At 47.2% G+C, this 3,777-nt stretch overlaps 1 protein-coding gene across 1 annotated transcript; it reads left to right on the forward strand.

Moving 5' to 3' along the window:
* The first annotated feature begins 438 nt into the window (after nucleotides 1-438).
* Nucleotides 439-3,762, forward strand: LOC105557816. Its single transcript, XM_012005178.1, has 2 exons — nucleotides 439-2,804; nucleotides 3,133-3,762. The coding sequence occupies exon 1, from the start codon at nucleotides 512-514 to the stop codon at nucleotides 1,067-1,069; it is 558 nt and encodes a 185-aa protein (XP_011860568.1). The 5' UTR covers nucleotides 439-511; the 3' UTR covers nucleotides 1,070-2,804; nucleotides 3,133-3,762.
* The last annotated feature ends 15 nt before the right edge of the window (nucleotides 3,763-3,777 follow it).

Raw genomic sequence — 3,777 nt, forward strand, 5'->3', positions numbered from 1 at the left:
ATTGGCTCCTTATTGGGTTTCTCGACAACGCGTGTATTGGAACCGAACAAATGGTACGTGTCGGACCAACCGATAATTATCATGAGCGTCAACGTCGTACGTGTGGAATGCAACATTACCGCGGGGGCTTACAGCAACGACAAACCGGTACACGCGATACACGAATTCGTGCCGAATGATCCGCCGGGATATAAAATGTCGGAAACGCCGACGCAGATCATTTATCTACCGGTCATCGTGAGGAGCGTGACCGATATAACATTGCGAGTGATGGATCAAAACGGTCATCCAATTGATTTTCGCGGGGAGAAGATAACGATACGATTGCACGTGAGAGAACGCATAGCGTGAGATATGCTCGTTGTTGGTGATTCGCGCGTGAAAAACGAGTCTGTTCCGTACGTTGACAGAAGAAGAGGAGGAGGTGGAGGAGGAGGGAACGGAAATCAATTGAGCGCCGCGAACGTCGCGTTCCTGCGATCGCTCGGTTTCATTGTGAGAAACAAGAATTATGGTGGTCGATATACTGAGCATCGGAGGTGAGCCGATTTTCGACGAGCGCATCGTCAAGATCGAAACTCACGCGTACAACCCCTACGCCAATGCAACGTTCGGATACAGCGATGAAGTACGAATACCCATACAGCAGCAGGATCTGTACACTCTACCGTGCGAAAGCGCTCTATACGAGGAGGGAAAATTGTCCGATGAGGCATCAACGACGACGAATCAGAATTCAAAACTTGCGAGCAACTGCGTCGCCTTCATGTTCGAGGAGATACGTTACGAACTCAATGGCGTAGAGATCGATAGAAATCGCAACATTGGAATAACCAATACGATTAAGAATTCCGTTTCGTTGACCCCGCGCGAGCTCGATATATTGCAGAACGCCGGGTGGGGTGAGCCAAACGTTTCCGACAGCGGTTCCTTCAGCCTGTGTCCCCTTGAAGATATTATTGGGCTTTTGCGAGGACTGCAAACGCGTAGTGGTGAACGTTCGACACGAACTTATTTTGATACGCGCGCGCAACGATACCAATTGCATCGTGGCGAAAGAAAGTGCTAAAAATCCTAAAATCGTTCTTTCGAGGGTGCAATGGCGAATGCCGCACATTGTTTTGAACGATGTTAACAAATTGTCGCTTCTACGAACGCTGGAGAGCGGACGGTTTTTAAGCGTCGGATTTCGCTCGTAGGATCTGTACGAATGTCCATTGTTGCAGAGCACGACCAAGCACTCGTGGGCCGTAAAACTGCGGCGCAACTAGAGAAACCGCGATACGTTATCTTTGCCCTACAGACAGGAAGAAGAAACGTTTTGACAAGCGATTCCTCAACCTTCGATCATTGCAAGCTCACCAACGTGAAACTGTATTTGAATTCAGACTTTTATCCCTATGACGACATGAATCTTGATATAAATAACAATAAATTTACTGTACTGTACGACATGTATGCAAAATTTCAAAAATCGTACTATGGGCGAAAACTCGACGATGCGTATCTAAACGTAAAATCATTCCTAACATCCGGCCCATTCGTGGTGATCGATTGCTCTCGTCAGAACGAGGCGGTGTAAAGCGCCACTGTGGACGTTCGCGTAGAGTTCGAGTGTAAGGAAAACGTTCCGGCCGACACCACAGCGTATTGTCTCATTATTCATGACCGAATCATCGAGTCCTGTCCCCTGACGAATGTCGTGCGCAAAATTGTATAAATACTATTTATAACCGGGTCATCGAGTACAGTCCCTCGACAAAGAAGAACGATGTAAAAAGACGCCGTCTCGCACGACGGTACGGAAAAGTCGTTCAGATCGCACCGCGCACTGTCAAACGTGCCAGTCTTCATCGACCTCCAAGGCTTCGTAGTCCATGAAAAAACAAAACTTCATCGTAAAGGGGGTAGCCGTGCTGCGAGACCGTAAACCTACAGAGACTGCGTCCACGCACAATGTCACACGTGCCTGTCTTCGTCGACCTCCAAGGCTTCATCTTCCGTGAAAAATTCATCGTAAAGGAGGTGGCCGTGCTGCGAGACAAACATGTGTTAACGCATCATGTTTTTAAAGCACCGATAGCCTGGGATCTATTAACGAGATCCGAAAAATCTCAAGCTTGCTGGCTAACGGCGAATCATCACGGATTGCATTGGAAGGATGGAGACGTCCAATACGCGCGCTCCAGAGAGATGATACGACGAGCCACGTGTGACGGATTGGCGGACGATGCGACGATCTACGTCAAAGGGCTCGAGAAGAAGAAGTGGCTCTAGGAGATTCTCGACGGATGCGCCCGCAATGTCAAGTCTATCGACGCGGATTACGATGACATCGACCGTCTGGTGTTTTTGAACGCGGACACTTCGTTTCGATGCAGACGCCACACCGATCACTGCGCGATAACGAACGTTACCAAATTGCGCGATTGGTGGATAGAACGAGAAACAGCTCACGACACATTTTTCTAAAAACACATCTATTATTCATATTTTTTCATTGCAAATATATCTATATACTGCTAACTGTGTGTCACATTGTAATTGCAAAATATATATCCGATTAACTGTGAAACATATTTTACTTGCAAAATATATCAATATACTATTACATGTGTGTGTGTTATATTTTAATTATCGCCTTTCCCCATCCTCGGATTATCTTTGCAGTTGCGGTTGCGGTTGCGTCTGTCGCTTAGCTTCCGCGCGCATCATCATCGCCATTGTCAGTACGAATTTAATCGTCGTGCTGTAAATGTGAAAAAAAACTCGAAAGTGAAGTTCAGTGTATTACACGTTTTGAGGTAGGCAAGTTTTTTTTCTCAACTGCGATACTTTTACTTCGATCCGATTAACGTAGGCTAATTCGCCCTGCGCGGGGCTGCCTGGCAGTGATGCTCTAGCGATTCCCAGGCAGCCCCAGTTAGCGCCGAGAAGTCCACGCCCGGTGGTTTTAGTGCGGTATAGGCCTCCGTTGCACTACCGGCCTTGGGCGAATCAAAACGCCCAAGTGCCGGGGAGGTCAGTCCCACATACCACCCCTCCCTGTCCCAGCAGGTAGAGGGGTGATGATCCATAAAGGATTTCCACCGGGTTTAAAAAAAAGGCTAATTCGCCCTCCGTTTTCTCCAGCCCTACCGTACACACAGCGATGTAACCTCCGACGGAAAGCGACGGACCGATCGACGGAGCGCGCCCGCAGGATCACGAGGATCGTTATCACTTACTCCTGCGGTGCAGCTGTTTAATGCAATCGGTCGGCGGAGCGATCTACGTATCACGGGTATACCCGTGGCACAAGATGTGCGAGGAGTGTTACTTTGCACGACCAGTCGTAGGGGCAAACTCTTACGTCAGGAAAACGGAATACCACTCAATTACCTCGCGACTCTACAGAATACCGTGGAAGATCAAAATGTGTTGTGTACGATGCAAACGGGAAGTAGTTCGCGTGCAAAGGGCGATACATTGTAGACAGTGTACAGAGGAGTATTTAGAGAGCGAGGACAATATGTTCATAAGAGACAACGTCAATATGAACTATGAAACGGATACGATAAAACGGTATTAAACTATTGTACTAACTCTCTAAATACTCCTCCATACACACACTGTCTCGATATATTATAAAACAGTTTTTATTAAAATATTGTATTTTAACAGTTTACAATGATATGTTACACATAAAATAATACTCGTATTAAGTTTTACTCGCACACACTCTGTGTGTGTGTCTCTCTCTCTCTCTCTCTCTCTCTCTCTCTCTCTCTCTCTCTC

The sequence above is a fragment of the Vollenhovia emeryi genome, unplaced genomic scaffold (assembly GCF_000949405.1).
Source record: "Vollenhovia emeryi isolate VEMERY1.0 unplaced genomic scaffold, V.emery_V1.0 DF939414.1, whole genome shotgun sequence".
Taxonomy (NCBI): domain Eukaryota; kingdom Metazoa; phylum Arthropoda; class Insecta; order Hymenoptera; family Formicidae; genus Vollenhovia; species Vollenhovia emeryi.

Excerpts from the sequence above, each read along its gene's own strand:
- LOC105557816 (XM_012005178.1), top strand. The coding sequence starts at position 512 with ATGGTGGTCGATATACTGAGCATCGGAGGTGAGCCGATTTTCGACGAG.